Here is a 23,254-nt window from a genome sequence, read left to right as displayed (position 1 = left end):
GCATTGCCTCATTGAGACTGTAAGGTCTGAGAACTAAGTCGGCTTGGGGCTACATGGGCTGGAGACTTCTAAGCAATGCTTTGGCTAGCCTGGGAAGCCAAAATGTTCTTGAAAGAAGCTGGTGGCTAAAGGTTTCTATATTGTTTCCCAGAAAATGGAAAGATATGACCATGAGGTCACCAGGAGTACTTTGAAAGAGGCGCCACTTTTTACAGAAAGTTTACAGGAGCAGGATTTAAAAAAAAAAACCCAGTTAAAATCTAAATACCACATTGCCCACTATGGTCTTAGTTGCAACTGCAATCCTCTTAAGATCCCTGCCTAGGAATCTCACCTGTATTCCTGGTGGAATGTTGTAGATTATTCGGATAGTTTTACAGTCAAGGTGTCCTGGCAGTGAATGGGGGATGAGGTGATATTCCATTTTTCCAGGAGGCTGGGTGCCAGTCTTCACCCCATAGATGGTTTTGCAGGTCGGACACTGCAAGCTCCCATCCTAAAAGCAAAGAACATAAATAATAACACCAGCACAGAATAAAAAAACCATCAAGATGATATTAAGTAATTATACTGCTAACACTGTAAAATAACTTAAGTGGTAAAGGAGTAATAGAAAGATCTCACTGTCCAGAATACTTCATGACCTCATACATCCTCAATTTTTTTAAAAAAACTAGAAGTAGATTAAGGAAGACAAGGTCTCTCCTATCTCTATTTGCATATTTAGCCCCTTTATTCAAACTACATGTGTTAAATTCTTCTAATCATAGTTTGCAGTTTTAAGCATAGAGCCAAGTTATCTTTTAAAATGTAATATGAGAATATTATTACTCCTTATTTTAATAAGCAGTATGAGAACTGAATTTTAAAAAGGGAGAGAAAAGATGTTCCTTCAATAGTTAAGTCCACAATCACAGGTTCACTAATGTTCTGAACTCCAGAGAACAGTAGTGAAGCTGCTAAACTCTTGAAAATACTATTAAATGGAGACTTGGAGATGGGTTTCTTCCTGTCCAAGGATCCCAAATGGGAGCTGGTAAATTCTGCAGTTTCAATTTAATTCTGAGTCAGGAAAAACTAGATTCTTCAATTAAATTATCAGTATTTCTCTTTGATTTGAGTACATTATTGATTAAACTCACTACAATAGATCTCAGCAGCAAACAAGCAAAAGCCATAATTTGATTCTTTTTCTAGTTTGTTCCTCTTTTAAAAAGGTAACTTTTATTGTCACTTTTTTCTGTGAACATACTGGCGCACATTAAAAAATGAAATTCTGATGCCCGCTCTCAAAAGAAATACACACACAAACACACACATATATATATATGCGCACACACACACACACACACACACACACACACACACACAGGCATACATATACATATTAATCAAAAATAAAATGCATTTTTAATTTTAATCTTTTAATCAAGAATAAAATAAGATGAAGTCTATAGTTTGCAGGATACATTAAACTACAGCCAAAACAATGTAGGTTTAGTGTGATCTGTGATCCCACCCCCATGTACACGTGCTTGAAAATGGTGGTCTGGTTGAAAGCACATCTGTTAAGGTGGGGTTTTCTTGTTTTGTTTTCTTAAGAGTTTATTTTTGTCTGTTTAAAATCATATTACTGTACAAGCATTAGAAATGTAATTATATTTAAAAAAATTAGGAAGATTTGGCAATGTAGTTTAATGGGTATGACCCCTGAGGAAGCAAGGAAAAGCCAGATAACAGGGCATAAAAATGTCAGGCCTTGTAAATGGAGCAATCTTTTAGTACTTTATTGCAGAGAAGGAATGTAGATCAAGGGTGAAAGCAAACTTAAGGTACCATCCTTAAGAACTGGATTTATGTGATTATTTTATTGTTAATATGGAGTTAGGGGGTGTCCTCTCTAGACAAATGTAATTAATTATTCATGTCTGATAATGTATATTTTTCTATACAATTCTTTGCAAATTTGTATTTGGTGTCTTGGTCTGGTTGGCTGGGAGCACAGTGATCGATGTTTTGGAGTATTTTAATTTTTAAAAAAAATTCAGTTTCTACTGCTTTGGTTCATCTTTCCATGGATCATTTTTTTCCATGACAGAATGCAGTTAAAATGGAGGCTTTTTCATCAAATGGTTAAGTTAAGTTAAGCTAAGCTAAGAGACATCCTGTCTAAACACTGCCATATAACCAGAGACTGAGAATCTTGTTCTCTCAAACAATGCATTAATAATGAGATTTTTAAACTGATATACCATCACAGAATCATAACTCAATAAGAGGGGGAAATCAAAATACTATTTATTCGATGGTGATCCTTAGAAATCATCCTTGGGATTTCTAAGCACGGGGAAATACTGCCACTTGTGCGATCCCAATTCAGAGAACCAATTCTTATTACACCTCTGTTGTTTTCTCAGATTAAAATACAGTAAGAATCAACAATACAATTAAATATAAGCAGCACAAAACACTTTCCCTACAGCATGTGCAACATTTCCTAGAGGAAGTCAAATAAATTATGGTATGTATTTCCCTTATGAATATAACAAATTGGATTTGTTGGAAGCTCCAACTTGTCCCTTGTGACTTCCTCCACTTTAAATGCAGAACAAAACACCACAATTGGCATGAAGTCACAGTAACCCCCAAAGGCGTTTCTTTTTAAATATGAAGACTGCTAGCTATTCATTCCTGAATAAGGTTTGTGATTTACCCAGTCTTTCCCCAAAGAACAGCAATACACCACAACTCTGCCTTCCTATCCCAGGAACACACCTTATTTCCGTTGTTGTACATGGCCACAAGGCAGTGAAGGTGATACATGTGGCCACATTTGGACAATTTGCCCACCAATTCTGGCTTGACGACTGGTTGAGGCCCTTTGTAGCCAGAGGGAGCAGAGAGGCGTTCCATGCAGATGGTACAGTCCTAAAGAGAAGCAGGAAATTGTTAGGTGAGAAAGCATCAGAATCCTTGGTCTACGTACAGTGTTTCTCAACCTTGATAACTTGAAAATGTGTGGACTTCAACTCCCAGAATTCTCCAGCCATAATGCTGTCTGGGGAAATCTGGGAGTTGAAGTCCACTCATCTTCAAGCTGCCAAGGTTGAGAAGCAGTGGTCTACAGGAACATTAAGTTACACAGGTGTGAGTTGTTGCTATCTTACTGATCTTATTGGAAATAGATACATCTAAAAGAAGTTCATCTGCCTCTGCCATCCCCAACATTAAAAAGAGAGGAAGCTACATGTGGAAGTGAGGAGACTGAATTGACCATCTAAGCCAGTATTATCTGCCTGATCTGCAGTGGTTCTTCTCCTCTCGGTCTCAGCAAAATTCCTCAAGACACTTTGGCCTTCACTGTAAACCAAGGGCAAAACAGGAGGGGGGGGGTTGTATTTTGTTAACCAAACCTAATGGCAGTGTTGTGTGTGAACACAGTTAATGGTAGGTTCACATTACATATTAAACAAAGACCAAATTCATTGCACTTAAATTTAGTGCAATATAAATTTAGCCATTTTGGTATTCTGGGAAAACATCCACCCAAGAGATAAGCTACCCAGCAATATATAGTTAATCAGCATACTGTACCACTAATAGTTACAGTTTAATTTTTGCCCTGAAATCTGCATACTAAGCATATCGCTCTGCATCAGCAAATATTTCACTACACTTGGCTTCACTACACTTGCAGAAATAGATGCCCTATATAGAGAGAACCAGACTTACCTCATCTGGAGGATGGCGTACCTTCTGCAGGTATTTTTTCAAGACTTCCTCTGTAGTTTTACCTAGACATCAAAACGAGAGAAGCAAACTGAATATCTCTTTCCTGATAGCCATCAAGAAAACGGAAGACAGGGCTGGAAATGGAAAACAGGGAGGAAGGGAGAAAAGCTTCCTAGTGCTTTGTTACAAGTTTTGAGAGAATTACAAAAGAGAGAGAGAGAAAGAGAGAGAGAAAGAGGGAGGGAGCAAATGCCATTCTGCAACTTTGTGGAGCTTGGTTTTCTCCCCAAGCCTTTGGTTTTACATACATGTAGACCTTGACTTATGATCACAATTGATCCAAAATTTCTGTTGTTAAACAAAATAGTTCTTAAGTGAGTTTTGATCCATTTTACGACCTTTCTTGCCACAGCTGTTAACTGAATCACTGCAGTGAAGTTAATAACATGGTCTTTAAGTGGTTTTGGCTTCCCCATTGATTTTGCTTGTCAGAAAGTGGCAAAAACTGATCCCATGACCCTGGGACACTGCAGCAATCGTAAATATGAGCCAGTTCCCAAGCATCTGAATTTTTATCACATGACCACGTGGATGCTGCAACAGTCATAAGTGTGAATAATGATCATAAGTCACTTTTTTCAGTGCCGTTGTAACTTCAAATGGTCACTAAATGAATGATTGTAAGTTGAAGACTATCTGTATTGGATCAATTCATATGTTACTAAGTCAGTTAAGAAATATAACCACAGTCTGCCCAGACATTCAAACTATCAACTAGTATTTCTGAGTGATAAACCAGAATCAGAAGCTATGGCTTGAAGTATGTTGCACACCACCTTACTTTAACTATGATACCAGGCAATCTTCTTCTTGTTCTTCCGTGTCACACTACGCCCAGTTGGAGGCTCCTTTCGTGTCTCATGAAGTTGCTCACTGCAATGGTGCACCTATTTATCTACTAGCAGTGACCTATTTTCAAACTGCTGGATTGGCAGAAGCTGGAGCATGTGATGGGAGCTCATCCCACCTTGCAGCAGCAATGGGTCTTGAACGCGAACCTGCTAATTGTCAGCCCAATGTCCCAATCTTGTGAGCTTCCACCCTCCTATACTATGCAATGTCCTTATCAATGAATGTTAACTGAAGTTGCGTCCGTATATAAGCCTGCATAATACATAGAGGCAGGCTAAGTAGAAAGAAAATTAAAAGAAAATTTTTGCTCTGGGCTTCTTAACCAAGCTTCCCAATATCCTAACCTACCTACAGCTCTGCTTTTTGCTATGAACAGCCATGGTGGCAGGGTTCAGAAAGAATGTGCTTGTTTTAATCTTAAATACCATATTTTTCGGAGTATAAGATGCACCTTTTCCCCCCCCAAAAAGAGGGTGAAAATCTGGGTGCGTTTTATACTGAATGTAGCCCTGCCCAGCCTCCCAGAGATTTCAGAGGCTGAAAGAAGCCTCTGAAAGAAGTTTCAGAAAAAAAGCCTCAGAAAGGCTTTTATCTAAAATAATATGGCAAGCAACAAAAGAAGAATCAGTAAAGGTCCTAACCAAACTATGCTAACAAATCTGGATAATGACACAATAACCAACAGATCAGAAGAGGTTAATCTACATACCAATACCAAAGAAAGGAGATTGAACAGAGTACAGATAGTCCTTCAGAATAAAAGCCTCTAAAAGAAGCTTCAGAAAAAAAGCCTCCAAACAAAGCTTCAGAAAAAAAGCCTTTTTTTTCTGAAGCTCTGTTTCGGAGGCTTTCAGAGGCAGAAAAAAACGTTTTTTCTGAAACAGAGTTTCAGAAGTTTCAGAGGCAGAAAAAAAAGTAAGGCACAGAGCTCACAACCAAGGAACCTGTTGCTAAAATTCACCACTGGGAACAGCTGATTGGGGGTATTCCAGGAGGCCGATCCACCCACCAAACAGCTTTTTTCTTATTTTCCTTCCCAAAAACTAAGGTGCGTCTTATACTCCAAAGGCTCCAAGGCTAACAATCATGTCTACAGCTCTAAAAAATTAAAAAACAACAACAAGAAGAATGGAGTTTAAATCATCACACCAACTTGCTCAGACTCCACAGTGAGTCAAAAATTACACCCCTCCCATGTAGGGGAGAGACAGTTTGTCTTTCTTTCTGATGTTGCAATATTCTTGAATGTGCCTCCAGATGAAAGGTGGCTGCAAACCAAAGTCAGGCTCAGCAGTTTCAAGCCTGACTCCTTTACATGATGGCCCTTGTCCTTCTAGCCTCCCTGCTGCTTTCAGGAGTATAATTCTATGAAGGAGTATATAATACCCATAACCTTTGTGTGCAGCTGCACGGATGAGTGACTGAACTCTGCACTGAGGAGATAGCAAAGCTTATAGAAGAATCTCTCCTCAGTGCCCTGAGGAAAATGTGCCTTTATCTTCAATACATAAACAAACAAAGACTACAACAGATTAATCTGACAAAAAAATTAAACCGTATCCTGTCTTAAGAACAGGAAATATTTTGGGGCAGAGCACAGACAATGGAATCCTGTAGAACAGGGACATGTGATGCTTTCATGGTTATGTTTTTGCTCACTTTTTGATTTTTTTTTTTTTTCTAGATATGAGGCGCATCTCACAGGTGGAACTGTATCACTTATTTAGTCAGGACCACAATTTCTCACTTTTTACACTCTTCTCCAGGATCTGTGAAGAATTTCTAACCCAAACAAGGTTATTGCAGGAGTGAACAACTTAAAGTCTCAAGAGTTGCCTCGAACCTCTCTCTGTGGCCTTCAAAGCACTCTCCAACCACAGCAGCTGAAAACTGGTCTGCTATTTGAGGCAAAAATAATGTTCAGAGAGTGAAGTGGAAGCCAAAAATAGTCTTAGCAGTTAAAAATCAAAGAAAAACCCCAAAATCTGGGAAGAGAACCAGAAAAACGTGGCTTCAACTATATGTGCCACATCTCTCCACTTGCTTTATATCAGTCTACTACCTTGCCCATCCTAAGCTCTTCTCCTACAAAGTATTACCGTATTTTTCGGAGTATAAGACGCTCCAGAGTATAGGACGCACCTTATTTTGGGGGGAGGAAAATAAGAAAAAAAAAATTCAGTTTGAGAGGCTGCATTTGCAGCCTCCAAAAGCTCCGTTTGAGAGGCACAGAGGCAGAAGGGTGGGGGCCAGTGGGTGGGTGGGGCTACATTCGGTGTATAAGACACGCCTAAATTTTCACCCCCTTTTAGGGGGGGGAAAGTGCATCTTATACTCTGAAAAATATGGTATATGGACACCGGCCACTGAAAAGTCCCCCCCCTTTACAATATTAAAGGACAGTACTATTGTACAACATTACCCCTCTAAAAGGTGAGACATTGTACAATTGGCTTCATTATTTGCTATCAAATGTGATATGTGATCAAAGATGGAACTTGAGGTTACATAATATCTACACATTACCCATCTCTAGTCACCCTTATCCCTGCTATATGCAATTCTCTAGATACTTGATGAGACAACAGTACTCTGTATGTGTTCTCTTTGAGAAAGGTGGAAGCAAAGCAAAGAACAGAATGACCAGTAGCAAAATGACAAAAATCAATTACAGCAGTGATGGGTACAGTGTTGGAAGATCTGAAGGGCCAAGCTGGGGACAGATCATCCTGAAGAAGGTCTAGCTATGTGGTTACTTTCCTACAAAGAGCCCAAGAGCCTTTGCTGCTCTTTTAAGCCTTATGGGAGGGGCCAATCATCTCCTGGCCTTACTCCCGAGTCGTCCTTTTTGCTTTTAACTGCTCTTGCCTTCTGGCAGCTCTGCGCATGCCTGCACTAGGAACAGGCTCTTCCTGTTCCTCTGCCTCTCTGCTATCCTCTGGAGGCTCTGGAGTCTGTGCATCACTCCCAGATGGCTCTGGCCCCATCTCAACGCAGAGCCCTCGTTCGGCCTTCCCCAGACTCCAGGACTGGCCCATTGTCCTCCCCAGCCTCCTCACTGTCTGACTCCACTGCCAGCTCCGCAGGCTGCTGGTGGATCACAACACATGGTGAGTGAGTCTGCCCTTGTGGTCTTTTAACAAGGTTGGTGGGCGAACTTATGTGCTCACTCTAATGACAGTGATTCTGTGTTCTGTGGGACAATAGGCTTCTAACACCTCTTTTACTCCATTGTCACCTGGAAGTAAGGCTTACTATTTGTCAAGTAGATGTGATGTACCTTGGGGAAAGGTCAATTTAAAAAGGAAAAGCCGCGTACCAGAGAGAGTGTGCAATACATCATGCTCACTATGGCTGGCTGGGAAAGCATGAGGCAGTGGCAGAGGTGTGCAAATCATCTGCTGTGTTAGGTAATGCAGAAGAGTGTTTTGGAAGAACACTGATTGGATATCTGCCATTGTCCAACCATCACCGGATACAGAAACGCATGTGGATGGGATCGCAAAATGGAAGCAGGGAGGGGGCAGCGCAGGAAAACAAAACACGTTGGAACAATGCCTCGGTGATAAGTTACAAGAAACCAGGAGAGAAGAGAAGGAAGAAAGGTCCATAGACGGAGGCCTGCAAAGACAGGAATATACTGTCACCCTCCAGAAGTAGCCAGCCAAAAATAAAAGAGAATCAGAACACCTGATCTCCCTCTGCCAAGTCATAAGCAGCCAGGGACAAACTCAGGCAGAAAAGGAAGATGCAGGTGTTTACCCAGCAAGCTTAACCTGTTTTTTTTTTTTTTCCCAAGGTACAGCTGGCGCCTCAGACTACTGTATCTTTCAGTTTCTAACTTCAGTCAGCACAAAATCTGGTTTGGTATGATGTTTGAATAAGTTACAGTGCACATTCTTTCTCTGTATGGGTTTGTATATTTTGGACACCTGCCCCTTCCAGTTATGCCATTCTAGTGAGGTGTGGCAATAGGAAGAAACAGAGAAGCTCCCGTTCTTACCTTTCTTGGTCTGCTTTTTGGTAGTCTTACGGCAGGTATTGGAGATGCCAGGGATGGATTTAATGTCACTCTTGCTGACCGGAGGGGGGTGCAGGACCAGCTTTGGAGGTCGAGTCAGACAGACAGGGAGACCTGCAGCACTCATAAGTATCCCTGTGATTCCTGACAGGAGAAAGAGGGTCCAAGCATTTGTAAACAGCCTCTTACTTTGCTTTATTTCTGTCTTATGCTTATGGGCTAGAATCTTGTTTCATCTGGGAGGCTATTTTACCCATTTATAGCAGGGTGGCTCTTTGCCAGTTCCAATTTTTTATAATGCTTTAAAGGAAACCAGAAAATTAAATAATCTCATTACAATGTCATATATCCTCTTCAAATGTTTGACTAAAATGCCATGCTGGCCTCAGGGTTTGGCAAGCCAACTTTGAGGTTTTTAAAATCCAAACTTTTAAAACATGCATAACCATTACCAATATTTATTAACATTCACAACAATAATATGTTTGAGCTTAAACACATAGTTAAAATGAGCATTTTTTTTTCTTTTAAAGTTGCACTCCCTCCCCATGGCAGGTGTGCACTAGTTTTCTCAATACTTTTACCATTTAGATGTATTGCGCTGTATATCTCTATCTATCTCCAAGCAACATGGGCATTGAACATCCCATCTTGTAGAATATCACCTTCCTTTTTCTGTTCCTCACTACTTGTATCTTCATTCATGCACCTGCTCCATATCCCTCTTCCACTTCTTGGAAGAATAGAAATAATTGGCTCCCTTCCCCACCTTCCATCAGCGTATCTTGGAAAAACCCTGCAGAAGTCAGAGTTTCAAAATATCTTCCCACTTTTTTTTTTTTATTTGATTTATATGCTTAATTGCTTAATCGCTAAGGATCCCTTAGTTAGGTCAATCAAGAGCTATATAATTCCATAGGATTTTTGGTCCCCTTACCTGCTAGGGCAGGATTGACTGGGCTTGAGCCATTGAGGTTTTTTACAGGAACTGTAGGGACACTATGAGAGAATAAAATACAGATTATTAGAGATGGCTGGAAAATGAATCTGCATCTCTGTAAAAGCTGGAGCTTCCGAGAATTAAACATACATGGAAAGAGATTGTGAACAGGTATCAAAGCAAACGTTGGATTCTCCGAATGATGGAATTGGAACACTATGAGAACAGAGAGGAATCCATTGTATCTTCTATACATGCTACATAGAGGCTGGAGAGAAGTTTCCACCTATTCATTGATTACTGGATGTTTTCTTTAATATCCTAAAAGGTACCAGGCCTAGACAATCTAGCCTGGCAGGTTACAACTCTGCCTTTGGTTGCTAGTAGCCTAAGGCACAAACATTCTCCCTTGCTGAGTCCAGTCTGAGAAAGGCAAGCAAACAAATGGATCTTGAAAGAAGGGTAAGTAACAGTTTCCTATTGTTAATAGGCAATAGGAAAATCAGTGGTAGGCAAGTTACTCCTTAAAGGTATGTGTGCACAGGGACTGAGAAGATAGTTAGATGTATAGTGATCACCTTATTCCAGTCATGATCATTTGCCTGCCCAAACGAATTACAGCATGAGTTTTAGGGACTGTCAGGCCATGGGAACCCATAGGAAATGATTTTTTTTAAAGAAAGTATTTTCAGCATATTTTCTTCCTCCTATTCTTAATCTTAATGCTGAATTTCTCTAAGAGCTATACCTTCTGCCGTTCTAAAATTAGGATGGCATTATGTTACTAAAACATCCAGAAATTTATACCAATTTGCTTTTTCATACATTTCATAGACACAGTCACTACTCTGATGCGACTCTCCAATGCCCAAATTCTGCCCATGCACTGATAACCAGATTGGCATTGACCGAATCTGTGAACAGTGGAATTGGCTGTCATCAGGCATGGACAAGGCCACCAAATCTGATGGTTTTAAAGGGGAGCTAGACAAATGCATGAAAGACTGAGCTCTCAACTGCAATTCACTGTGATGGCACTCTGAACCACAGACAGCATACTTCAAATCTCGGCTTCTAGAGGGTAAAAGAAAAGCCATTGCTCTCCTATTCATTCTTGTGAGTTTCCTGAATCAAAATTGTTGGTCAGTATTGGACTCAAAATACTTGAGTTGATCTACTAAGACTTTTATTTAATCTTGAATATACTTTGAGAATGGGAGGAGTAGCAGATAACCATGTCAACATGTACAAATGGATACAGATGGAAGTATGCATAGAACGGCTTTCAAAAAATAGTTTTGGGTTTCTTTTGGAGAAAGACATGAACAAGATTCCTTGTCTACTCAAGGTGGAAAAAAACTCTGCAGCATAAAATGGGACCACATTATGAAAAATACAGGTGGTCCTTGATTTACAACAGTTCATTTAGTCACCGTTTAAAGTTACAATGCCACCGAAAAATGTGACCTATGATCATTTTTCACACAACCTTTTTAGCAGCCCCATGTTCATCTGATCAAAATTCAGATGCCTGGCAACTGGTTCATATTTATGACCGTTGCTGTGTCCCAGGGTCATGTGATCCCCTTTTGTGACCTTCTGACAAGCAAAGTCAATGGGGAAGTCAGATTCATTTAACATCCATATTACTAATTATCAACTGCAGTGATTCATTTAACAACTGTGGCAAGAAAGGTTGTAAAACAGGGCAAAACTCACTTAACAAATGTCTCACTTAACAACAGAAATTTTGGGCTCAATTATGGTTGTACATTGAGGACTACCTGTAATATCATAGATCCACAAAACCTTTAGAAAAGCTTTCTTCGTCTTTGTGTCATGCAGATAAACTTTTACAAACTTCTACAATTTAATCGATCAGTTTTGGGAAAAACCATTCTTAGAATGTGTCCACATGCCATCTTTGGGGATCCTGTTTGCTCACTGCACCACATAAACATTCCTGCAAAATCAAGTTTCACTCTCATGGAACATCCTCAATTTAACTAGAAGCTATGTGCACCAATAATCTGGGCTAAGTCTGCCAGTTTTACAAGGCCAGCAGAAACCAACCCAATCCATAGAAGCCTGCATGACACTGGGCTATTCCAAAGCTTCTCGAAAAAACTTGACATCAGCTTTCAAACACAAGAAAGTATCACATTCCAGACACAAGTTTCTGCTTTCAAAAGTGAACAATCTTGAATTTACTCCTGAGACAGAAGTGCAGCAATTATCAAGGCCTCTGGAATAGGCATAGATGGGAGATGTATGAGACAGAAAGGGCTGAGATATAGACAAAGTGGGGCACCTTTTAAACTGGACAATAGTTGCTGTAGTTACAGATTAAGGAACTAGCTGGAGACAGAGAATCCTCTAATCTGAAGAGAGAGGCATGTCCCGCCCTCCCCATTCGCCTGCCTTCTCCCCATTCAGCTCTTTAGAAACCTTGGTTGTGTCTCCCAGTTATTCACAGGGCCTTTTGTTCTGGGGAAGCATCGCCTTGGCCCCTTCCTCCCTTCCTCTCTTCCATGGGAAAGTCTTTGAGAAGGGTCATGGGCAGAGGGGGGAGCAACCAGCAACAGACGGCCGATGGCAAAATCATACAAAAGAGAAGGAACACGCTAATTAGATGTCCAAGAAAGAGTGTTTTGGTCAAGGGAGGCCTAGCAGGAGGGGGATGCTGAGGATGGGGTACCTTCCAGATTGGGCAGCAGCCTGAAAAAAAAAATTGTATGGGCCTTTTGATAGGAATCCACCCCAAAGCTGAAGGGTAAAGAAGAAGAATGTTTCACTTCCTCATTAACATTCAAAAGAGGCTTTAAGGCTTCGCCATTTTATGGTTCAAAGGGTCTGTGGGATTTGATGAACAGAGGAAGGGGGAATGATGGGGTAGCGTCAGTCAATGTCAGTCCCAGCTTTTCCTTAGGAATTTTCTATCCTGCTGGTATCTGGGCCGAGGTATATTTACAAACAGCTTACTTCTGTTTAACCGTCAAAAGTTTGTTGCTTCTTCAGAGCTCCCCAGTATATCCTATTTTCCTGGTAAGTTCTGTCTCACAACATACAGCTAGAGTTTCCTCAGTAAGAAAATATCAGAAGCCACTTTTCTTTCTGTTCCCAAAGCACCCGATATCTCTCTCTTCAAAATTCTCCAAGCAGAATATCACCATGGGCTCCTCCTCATAAACCTTGACAAAACTGAACCACACTTTATAATCTATGCCAGGAGTCTCCAACCTTGGCAACTTTAAGACTTGTGGACTTCAACTCCCAGAGTTCCTCAGACAGCCAAGTCTTGTGGACTTTGCTGCAGTGGTGGGTTGCCCCCGGTTCGCACCGGTTCTATAGAACCGGTAGTAAAACTGGCAGGAGGCTCCGCCCACCGACCGCGATGTCATCAAAATGCTTCTGCGCATGTGCAGAAGAGCGCGGCCCCGCTGCGAACTGGTAGTAAAGGTAAGTAGAACCCACCCCTGCTTTTCTGGCTGAGGAACTGGCTGAGGAACTCTGGGAGTTTATTTTATTTTTTATTTTATTTTATATTGGATTTCTATACCGCCCTTCTCCCTGAGGACTCAGGGCGGTGTACAGCCAGATTAAAAAACATGCAGAACAAATATTAAAAACAATTAAAAGATATATAAATTTGGCCCAATTAAAACTCATTTACCAATTAAAAACGTTTAAAACATTACAAAACAGTTAAAAATTTCATCTTAAGCCAGCCCGGCTTGTTTAAATAAATGGGTTTTAAGGGCGCGACGGAAGGCACTGAGGTCTTGGATTCTCCTTATCTCTGGGGGGAGCTGATTCCAGAGGGTAGGTGCCCCCACAGAGAAGGCTCTCCCCCTGGGGGTCACCAGCCTACATTGTCTGGCTGATGGCACCCCGAGGAGGCCCTCTCTGTGGGAGCGCACGGGTCGATGGGAGGTCGTTGGTAGCAGCAGGCGGTCTCGAAGATAGCTAGGCCCTATGCCATGGAGCGCTTTAAAGGTGATAACCAACACCTTGAAGACACCCGGAAGAGTTAAGTCCACAAATCTTAAAGTTACCAAGGTTGGAGACCCCTGATCTATGCAATATGTTTCCTATGTTCAGATATTTAACTTGATTCAGAATCTGTCTGCATTACCTCCCTCAACACTCTCCAAATTTATTGCATTACATATTACCTGCATACTTCCATAGTCACCCTAATCTATTAAAACAAAGGAGCACCGAATTGGGAAAGGTCCTCCTGCAATATTCCAGGAAAAGAGGTGACCTTCCCATGGTCTAAATATGGATAATGGAAAAACAATACTGGGCACACACTGCATGCCTCCATGTGAGTAGGAAGGGGGACACCAAGATGTAGTATTAGGAGTGGTAAACGAGTACTTAAAGGCAGTTTGGTGCAATGGTTAAGACACCAGCTAGAAGCAGGAGACTGTGAGTTCTAATCCTGCCTTAAACTAACTGAGTGATCTTGGGCTAGTCATTCTTTCTCAGCCCTAGGAAGCAGCCAATGGCAAACCATTTGCAAAAATCTTGCCAAGAAAACTGCAGGGACTAGTCCAGGCTGTTGCCAGGAATCAACACTGACTTGAAGGCCTAAGTAACAACAAAAATGAGCGCTTACCCTGAGGCAATGAGAACACGGGACTGTGCAATGGCCAGGCGCTGCAGATTGGTTCGGTTCAATGTATTAAGGCTGGCGCGTGTCACTTTGCCATTGGCATTAGGAGGACTGGCAGGGGAGTTGCTCATGGTGAGGGCAGGTGTGCTAACTGCCTGCCTTCGGCTCACTTGAGATGCGAGGGTCTTCAGAGAGCTACGCATGGTGGCTGTTCCATCTTGTGGCTTGTGAACCGATGCTGGTGTGGGGATTTTGGCGTTGCCAGAAAGGGAGACAGCTTTACGTGGTGGTGGAGGTTGAGGCTGCTGGCTAGCTGCAGCTCCAGTTCCTCCATTGCTCCCAGCTGCCACTGTTGCCTTTATGCTCATGACAAGAAGGCATTGTGGACAAGTGCAAGCAGGAGCAGGAGGCACATTGGCTGCACCAGGGCTTGCTGGCCATGACTGAGATTTGGGCAAGGTGCCTGTGACCAGCGGGTAGACCATGTCAAGGCGGCGACGGACACGGCGCTTGCGTTGGGTCTGGCGGTTGATCTGCCCCATCGTGCTGAAGTCAATGATGTAGCAGAAGCCAATGGAAGTGAGATCAATCCAAGGGTGCTGCTTCTCATAGGCGTGTTGGATGGTAATGCCCACCTCCATGTCATAGGGGGTCCAGGTGCCGTTGTCGTTCTCCCACTCCCATACCACACCCTTGCCTGGGGCTGAGGAGGGGTCATAATAGCTGCGACGCACTGGGCGGATGGTCCCTGCAAAGGGAGAAATGGGAAAGTAATGTCAAAAAAAAAAAAAAAAAAAAAAGGCAACAAAGAAGATAACATTACATCAAGCATACTAGAAAATCACCCATAGGAAAAAAGCATGTCAGAGTTTTAGGCAACCAAGAGAAAAAAAATGTAGCACAGTAACAAACATTATGTGCTTTCACAGACATTTATTCTCTAAAGAAGCAACTAAACCAAATCCAATGTTTAAGCTCTGTTTAATCTGCTTCTCACATGACAGCCCAAATGCTATTATTTCCAAGTTTTCATAGATGTGGAGTTATGCCGAAGATCTGTGCATAAACAGAGAAGGGAACAACAGAATTTCCTGGCAAATGAGTTTTGAGGACAAATATCAACAAAACTGAACTAGTTTACTGACTCAATTTCCTTTCCATACACCTTTTGGGTATGCAAAGGGACTTGCAGGATAGCCTTTTTTCTCCTCCCTTCCTTTGACCGCGATGACCTGGCTGAACGTAAGACCACATAACTATGATTGAAAGTTTGAAACTGTGTTGCTACCATAACACTGAAAATGCACACTGGCTCTATACAAGTTACCGTGCTTCCCCGAAAATAAAACCCTGTCTTATATTTTTTTGAACCCTGAAATAAGCACTTGGCCTTATTGCCATGCACTCAAAAGCCCAATTGGGCTTATTATCAGGGGATGTCTTATTTTGGGGGAAACAGGGTAATTTCCACACAGAACATGAGGCGATAACGCTAAGACTGAGGTGTGGAAGGAAAGGGAGATTTGGCTAAAGATCTCTCTCTCTCCCTAAAATCCTTCCCAGAGGAATGAGGGAATGTTGCAGGATCCAATCTAAGTCAGTCACCAGGACCAGAGGTTTAGTCTTCCGAGCTTTCAGATTCATGCTGAAGCCCATCCTCAGGGAACTCCTCTCTCACCAGAATGTAAAAGAATGTCCCTATTGGGGTCATGGAACCCAGATTAATGCATGTTGTCTCCACACTTTTACTTCCCCATATATGTGTCATATACAGGTCTCCCTGAGTGGTAATAGCTCCCTCTCCTCTCCGCACCACATTTTTAAGTGGAACTAAACAGATGGTTTTCATCTTCCTGTCACATATTATTTGCTATTTTGCTGGCCCTTGCCCCTGCGATCCCCTGCCTCTCAATCCTCATGTCTTCTTTATCTGCTCTCAATGACTGTTCATGCTAAAGAGCACTCTGGACCATCGGTGAAATCCAAATTTTTTTACTACCGGTTCTGTGGGTGTGGCTTGGTGGGCGTGGCAGGGAAAGGATACTACAAAATCTCCATTCCCACCCCACTCTGGGGCCAGCCAGAGGTGGTATTTGACGGTTCTCTGAACTACTCAAAATTTCCGCTACCAGTTCTCCAGACCTTGTCAGAACCTGCTGGATTTCACCCCTGCTCTGGACCCTTTGAAAATTAAAAGAGAGTGATCCATGTTTAGTTCTCAGTGTTTCAGTCTCTTCAAATGAATAAACTGACACACACACACACACACACACACACACACCCATTTAGGAACTGCTGAAATAACAGCAAAGTGTTGGAGGAGAAGAAAAAAATAAACATTGACAGAAAAATAAGGAAATTTATCTCCTGTTCCACCTATGAACCTTTTGCTAAATACAGTTTATTCCTCCTAGATAAAAATCACCTGGAGTGTCGAGTAAATAACCATTATTGGATAAAAACCATTATACTATTAATGCAAACTACTCAGAATCCCAGCATCAACTCTGGGCAGTCGTGTTTATATAACCAAGGGCCCCATCAGATGATCAGAGCGGGATAATATAGAGATCACACCCAGTGGCAAATATTTATACAAGCCATAGGGGATAACTTCTGTACTGAAGTTCCAGGGCTGGAATTAACCCTTGGTCTCCCAAAACTCTTTTGCCAGTGGCAAAGACTGGCAGAAAATTGGTTGCTTGCAGAAAATGTGCGCCCTTGATGTCTTCCAGACAATTGTAATGGTTTGGGTTTTTCTAGCTTTATTTCCAAATATCTAGCTTGCCATTCCTCTCCCCTGAAAGTTGGTACAGAAGAGTAGAGAACTGCAATAGATTAATTACCATAAATAGTAGCAATGAAATCCCCGGCTGTTATAGTAACAGATATATCTCAGGAGGTTGCAAATTCATTTTATATTTCAATAATTATACCCTGTAGTCCCCAGATAAGACAGAGGCAGCCTTCTGAAAATACTGACCTATTTCATCCAGAAAACTAGCTAATGAGAATTCTAGTATTTTATCTATGCCTGTAGAGTCAGTTAATGAATTTAAAGACAATCTGATTAGTTGTATTCCGAAACCATAATCCACAGCCTTTGTATGTGAGAGGTGGGCTATCCCAAGGAAGTGAAAGCAGTTAGTAAGAAAAACACAATCTTGCTTCAGAATCCTGTTTTTTCCATGAAAAGTTTGGAACAAGATTCAGATTAAGGGAGCAATGCAGTTCCCTACCACCTCTGCTCTAACACAAATGCAGGGGCTAGGCACACATTTGCAGGAGGGAATTAGAAAGAAGGAAAACTACTTAACCCTAAATCTTAACCATTATTATGGAATTTGTTGCTTGTATATTGATATATATGTATATACAAGTAGTCCTCATTTAGCAACTGTCTTATTTAAAGACCATTTGCAGTTACGAAGGTGATGAAAAAGTAAGCTTACAATCGATCCTTGTATTTACAACTTTTGCAGGTTTATAAAACAAAGAAAAGCTGAAGATCATAAGCACAGTTGCAGTTTCACTTAGCGGCTGTTTTGCTTAGTAACCAAGCTGCCAATCCCAACTGTGGTCACTAAACAAGGACTACCCATCTCTCTCTTTGCCTCAGGTCTGACTGACTGACTGACTGACTGACTGTCTGTCTGTCTATCTATCTAGAATTGCACATAAACAAGAGAATGTTACTAAACAGAATTAGAATCTTTAAGCACTAGGTGAGCATTAAGAACAATACTGCAGCAAAATTCAGTGAAGAAAATGAATTATAATGTTGATATTTATAAGAGTCTGCCTAAAAATAGCTCCTTTTTTTTTGAGGGGAGTGGGGAGACCAGGTATGATCTAAACACAGAATTGGAAACCACACTTCAAGTGGCATTGAAGAGAACCGGTAGATGCAAAACTTCAGAAGAGTTTGCAGATTGGGTTCAGAGTGAAGATTTGAATCATGGACCAATTCATGCATAATTGTATCTGCCATCAGCTGCTGACCTGGGTTTGATGAAAGCTGGTGTGGTTTGCATTGAAGAAAGAAGGGGAGGAAGAGAAAGTTATCCTGGTTAATGTTCCTCCTGCTTGGCAAGAATTCTTGTTACCCCTCTAATTCCAGAATTATCAAGGATTTTTTTTTAAACAGTCACTGGGGAATTTAGCAAATCAAAAAGAAAACAAAGTTGTAATTTTGGGGTTTGTCTATCTAGATTTGGGAAATCATCAATGAAGTGTCAGAGACAAAGAAGAAAACAAGGGATCTGCTTTTTTTTCCCTTTTCCTTCCTGGGTTGAAAAGAGGAAGAAGAAAATTCCTTAGCACAAAGCTACTACAGGCAATCCTCAACTTACGACCACAATTGAACCCAAAATTTATGTTGCTAAGTGAGAAATTTGTTAAGTGAGTTTGTTCCATTTCACGATTTTTGTTGCCATGTTTGTTAAGTTAATCACCGCAGTTCTTAAATTTGTAACATGGTTGTTAAGTGAATCTGGTTTCCCCATTGACTTTGTCAACAGGCCGCAAAACGGGATCATATGACTCTGGAATGCTACAACCGTCATAAATATGAGTCAGTTGTCAAGCATCCAAATGTAAATCATGTGACCATAGGGATGTGGCAACAGTCGTAAGTGTGAAAAATGGTCATAAGTCACTTTTTTCAGTGCCAGTCACTAAATAAACTGTTGTAAGTTGAGGACTATCCGTAACCATTGGGGAGGGGGAGAAACTTTAGCAGTACCATTGAGCAAGAGACTATTCAAGTCACATACAACACAATGTTTCAGGATATCTCAGAAGAATGAGTTTTTAACACACTACAACAGTTAGGGGATAAGGCACTTGTAAATCTGTCTCACATGTAATTTGTTCCTGCATAACTGCCCTGTCTTTCCCTCCCCTCCCCCCCATTTCATCCCAATTTAAATTCTAATCAGTTTAGCTATTCTGTGCACCCACTGAAGTAATCTCCAGCTCCCAAAACATGTTTTTTAACAAAAATGTGTTAGTTGGAAAAGGTGCTACTAGGTTCCTCCTAATTTGGGGGCACTATGGATTTTCCTCCTATATCCGTCAATGGCTATTCTACACAAATTGACATGATTTTATTTGACAACATCAATACAGCATGACAAACTTGAATACTGGCATTACAGACTATTCCAATCAATCAAGGTTTAGTCTATTTCTTTCAAATTCAACATCAAGAAAATAAGTACTGTAAAAGTTGTGATTGCTTATAAATATACTATAAAGCAGGGGTGAAATCCAAAGTTTTTCCTACTGGTTCTGTGGGCGTGGCTTGGTGGGAGTGGCAGGGGAAGGATATTGCAAAATCTCCATTCCCTCCCCCCCCCACTCTGGGGCCAGCCAGAGGTGGTACTTGCCAATTCTCCGAACTACTCAAAATTTCAACTACCGGTTCTCCAGAACCTGTTAGAACCTGCTAGATTTCACCCTGCTATAAAGTACTATAAAGTTTATTCTTCCCTTAAACAGGAAGGCTCGAGTCAACGTAGAGCTTCCTTGGTGATTACTTGGACAATTTTGCATGCAATAATAGTAGAAAGAAGATGCATTAAAAGACCAAAGGTAGTGGCAGAAGTTCACTTACATTGTTTGACTTGTGTCTTGCTGAATTTTAATAATGGAGAGGTTTCTCTTGTTTCTTTGCTAAACTGAAATGGAGCTCCTATTTTCTACTGCAGGCTATCTTTACCAAAGTACCATATGTAGAAACTTCCAAACCCCATTCCTTTCTCTGTCAATTCTCTGCTGCATCTAACCCCATGGTATTATAATATCTGAAGGCACAAATTCCTTCTGAAATTAAGCATGTCTCCTGGGGGGAATTCCAACAGGGAAGAGAGGTAGAATATAAAATAATATATGCATATACATATACATTAAAAACCTCCCCAAGCTGGACCACGAATTCCCCAAGAGTTCAACTTGGGGAGAACAGAAACTAGAGGGGATGTGATTTATGAGGCAGAATCAGCAAGTGATGAATTGGTTAATCAGTCTTTCATCTCATCCATAAATTCATCTTCCAAATTGTGCTCCTTTATGTAATTTAAACAAACACAGGTTAGGAACACAAATTTGCTGGAATAACAGGTCGTTCTTTCCACATTTACTCTGAGAAGCAAAAGCTGGCTTTCCCTGCTCTTGTCATGGGACTGGAAATATTTTGACAGCCCCCTGTTTGATTGGCAGCTGTTTTGCTATCTCATCTTCTCAATCCCGATCCAAGAAATAAAAGCTAAGCAAACAGTGATATACAGTAGCTAACCGCTGCCAAGATATTGCTTATTGTGACAACCATTTAACCCGGGATAGTCTATTGGGGTAACTCTGTGGAATATAGTACATTTCTTGCCAAAATAACAAACATGAGAGGGTCTTGCTGCTAAGAACAAGAGTAAAGGAAAGGTTAACAAAATTCCTTCTGCAGCTAGTTTTACCTTAATGAGGTGCTGCCACAGAAAAGGCATTTCTTCAATGTATTCAATAAACCAAGCAGGGCAGGGGAAGATTTAAGATCACCATAAGCCCTCAATTATATGCAATTATTGCAACTGATCCCTTTGTTGTAACAGTGCTTCTTTTGCCTCAGTTCACTCAGTTTCAATGTTCTAAGATCTCTGAAGGAAAGCAAAGAGGCAGAAGGAGAGAATTCTAATGGTCTCATGTTTATACCATATAATGACTTACTTTATAAAAAGTATAATCCACCTTATTCCTAAGAGATCAGGTCTCAGGGAAGGTCTTTAAACCTGAAGTTAAAAAGATGGCTTATTTACATGACAAAGCAAGGGACTATGGAGCTCCACCACCAATATAAGTTGGCAATGTTAAGACATTAATTAAATGACAGGTCTTGCTTTACCAACTGCCCATCATGCTAGATACCATATTTTTCAAAGTGTAAGACGCACCTTTCCCCCCCCAAAAGGGGGTGAAAATTTAGATGCATCTTATACACCGAATGTAGCCCTGCCCACCCACTGGCCCGTGCCTTATAGCAGTTACCTCCTTGCAGGCAAACAGCAAGAAAAAACAGCTCTTTTCAGCTTCAACACAGCCTAATTAGCACAAATTTATTGGATCAGCCTCCCGAGTCTCAGCTGATTTGCTCTCAGCTGTTTTGCACAGGGCTCTGCTGCTTGCTGCAAAGAGGTAAATTGCTGGAGCAGATTTTTTTTTTTCCTTGTGCTAATCAAGCTATGCTGAAAACGAAAATGAAAGTAAAGCAGGCTGTTTGCTGCAAGGTTGCAAAATTAGGCAGAGGGAGATTTATTTTTCTTCTTTTTCCTCACCAAAAAAGGTAGGTGCAAACAATGGGAAATTTAGGGCAAGAGAGTTCAAGATTTTAAAACACAAAAGAAAAAAAGGAGAAAGAAAAAGGCAAAAATAAAAATGGGAAGGGAGAAAAAGAAATGAAAGAGAAAGATGTTATACATATTTAGAATTGAAATATGAATAGTAGTAAGAAATAAATGGGAAATCATGATTGTAAAAATGAAATGAATAATTGGAATATTTGTCTTTGTATTTTTGAAATCTAGACAATGATAAGTTTTTATTTTTTTATTTTTTTTAGAAATATGAATAAGTATAAACTGTAACAATTGAAATACCTTTAATGGTATATGGTGGTGAAAGTAAAAAGGATTAAGTTGTAGCTTGGATAACAGCTAGAACATTTTTAAATTTAATTAGAGAAATTGTAACGAATGAAATATTTTTAATTATATATTGTGATGAAAGTAGAAATGTTTAAGTTGTGATTTGGAGGATTATATGGGCAAAACTATTTGAGTTATTGGGAGAGTTTAAGATGTGAAAATGAGTAACGTAAGGGGAAAGCCCTATTTAACTAGGGAATTGTAATAATTGAGATACCATTAATTGTATATTGTGTTGAAAGCAAAAATGGTTAAGTTGTGGTTTGGAGGAATATATGGTGAAAATTATTTGGTTTATTATTATTGGTAAATATAATTAATTGATTTGTAAGAAATTGGATTGCGTGGAAATAATTGGAATATTCATGTTCATATTGATTAATATACAAAAAATTATATAACTAACTGATTTATATTAAAATGTTGAATTTAGTTTAAACAATTGTAATATTACATAATTAATGTGAGGATGGATATAAAAATAGATGACAATGGGAAGGGGTATAATATAGAATAGAAGGGAACAATTGAATTTGATTAAGATTAGAGATGAGGATGAAGGGTAATATTGGTTTTTTAAAAAAATTGATGAGGAATAAATATGGCAAAAAAGAAATACAGACATTGTAAATTTAATTGAAATGACTAAACACTTTTTAAATTCGTGAACCGGTCAAATACTCTGTTCAAAGAAAATACATTGTATGTTTGTATGTATGTTTGTCTAAAAAATAAAAAAAAACTTTTTATAAAAAAAACAAAACAAAAAAGATAGGTGCGTCTTATACTCCGGTGCATCTTATACTCCGAAAAATACGGTACTTTCTTTCTCACCCAGCTCTTTTTCCAGCACCAAAGTCAAGCTGGAAAGGACATCCTGGATATGGGAAATTGGAAAGAGGTGTGTGTGATGTTCTACTGTGCAATTACAAAAACTGTTTTGTTTTTAACACCAGCCCCACCTTCAACATTAATTTAATAACCTCCTGCACTCTACTTCTCATCCCAGTGAACACAGAAATGGGTACCTCACATTCTGTTTCTGCAAGGTTCAACAGAAGCTAAACCTGGCTATTTGACCATCACCCCTCAACATCCCAAATTATTCTTTAATATTTTGAAGACTATTTATGTGGAAGTACAATGATGTGTAGTCAGAATTTCTCAAGAAATAAGGCATTTCCTTATTCGGTCAAACAAAATTAAATGTAAAATGTCCAGACAATATGTACTTGCATGGGTAAAGGACAGTAAGAGACAAAACAGAAATGTAATTTCAGTGGTGTGATGAGGTGAAGGCAGTTAATGAATCTTGACTGGTCTTCATAATTTAA

General features: G+C 40.3%; 1 protein-coding gene across 1 annotated transcript in view; it reads right to left on the bottom strand.

The window, feature by feature from the left end:
* Nucleotides 1–23,254, bottom strand: part of DTX4 (deltex E3 ubiquitin ligase 4) — a 39,284-nt gene that overhangs the window by 1,919 nt on the left and 14,111 nt on the right. Inside the window, exons 2-7 of the mRNA XM_070957268.1 lie at nucleotides 14,230–14,974; nucleotides 9,603–9,664; nucleotides 8,648–8,809; nucleotides 3,733–3,794; nucleotides 2,776–2,928; nucleotides 335–496 (exon numbers count right to left, since the gene is read on the bottom strand). Of these exons, the coding sequence (XP_070813369.1) occupies nucleotides 335–496; nucleotides 2,776–2,928; nucleotides 3,733–3,794; nucleotides 8,648–8,809; nucleotides 9,603–9,664; nucleotides 14,230–14,974 (1,346 nt within the window). The remainder of the gene's footprint in view (nucleotides 1–334; nucleotides 497–2,775; nucleotides 2,929–3,732; nucleotides 3,795–8,647; nucleotides 8,810–9,602; nucleotides 9,665–14,229; nucleotides 14,975–23,254) is intronic.

Source organism: Pituophis catenifer, unplaced genomic scaffold, assembly GCF_029215685.1.
Source record: "Pituophis catenifer annectens isolate HBS135680 unplaced genomic scaffold, rPitCat1.0.hap2 SCAF_1, whole genome shotgun sequence".
Lineage (NCBI taxonomy): Eukaryota > Metazoa > Chordata > Lepidosauria > Squamata > Colubridae > Pituophis > Pituophis catenifer.
The sequence above is the reverse complement of the archived record's forward strand: the minus strand, read 5'-3'. Positions and strand labels throughout refer to the sequence as shown.